Source organism: Meleagris gallopavo, unplaced genomic scaffold (assembly GCF_000146605.3).
Source record: "Meleagris gallopavo isolate NT-WF06-2002-E0010 breed Aviagen turkey brand Nicholas breeding stock unplaced genomic scaffold, Turkey_5.1 ChrUn_random_7180001952435, whole genome shotgun sequence".
In the NCBI taxonomy this organism is placed as follows: Eukaryota; Metazoa; Chordata; class Aves; order Galliformes; family Phasianidae; genus Meleagris; species Meleagris gallopavo.
Window position 1 is genome coordinate 1 of NW_011213542.1, and position 684 is coordinate 684.

The 684-nt window shown below is 69.4% G+C and overlaps 1 protein-coding gene across 1 annotated transcript; it reads left to right on the plus strand.

Moving 5' to 3' along the window:
* Positions 1-5: 5 nt before the first annotated feature.
* On the plus strand, positions 6-668 carry LOC104916976 (homeobox protein six1-like; the record flags this gene model as incomplete). The annotated part of the gene is made up of 1 exon (XM_010728043.3): positions 6-668. A coding segment is annotated over one exon (663 nt), but the record flags the coding sequence as incomplete, so codon positions are not given.
* Between the last annotated feature and the right edge of the window lie 16 nt (positions 669-684).

Consider the following 684-nt stretch of genomic DNA (forward strand, 5'->3'; position numbering starts at 1 on the left):
TGGAGCGCCTGGGCCGCTTCCTCTGGTCGCTGCCGGCCTGCGACCACCTGCACAAGAACGAGAGCGTCCTCAAGGCCAAAGCGGTGGTGGCCTTCCACCGAGGCAATTTCCGCGAGCTCTACAAGATCCTGGAGAGCCACCAGTTCTCGCCCCACAACCACCCCAAGCTGCAGCAGCTCTGGCTCAAGGCGCACTACATGGAAGCCGAGAAGCTGCGCGGGCGGCCGCTGGGAGCCGTGGGCAAATACCGGGTGCGCCGAAAGTTCCCCTTGCCCCGCACCATCTGGGACGGCGAGGAGACGAGCTACTGCTTCAAGGAGAAGTCGCGGGGAGTGCTGCGGGAGTGGTACGCGCACAATCCCTACCCCTCGCCCCGCGAGAAGCGGGAGCTGGCCGAGGCCACCGGGCTCACCACCACGCAGGTCAGCAACTGGTTCAAGAACCGGCGGCAGCGGGACCGGGCGGCGGAGGCCAAGGAGAGGTACGTGCCTTCCCCTCCCGCTTTCCTCCCTTTTTTCCCCCGGCCCCGCGCGGACAGCCGTCCCGATCCCCCCGACGCCCCGTTCCGCGTTGCGCTCTCCGCCGGACGCGCGGCACCGGAGCTCCGAGCCGCCGCTCCCGCCGGACGGTCCCGACCCGTTCCCACCTGCCCGTGGGCACCGACCCCCCCTTCCATCCCCTCCT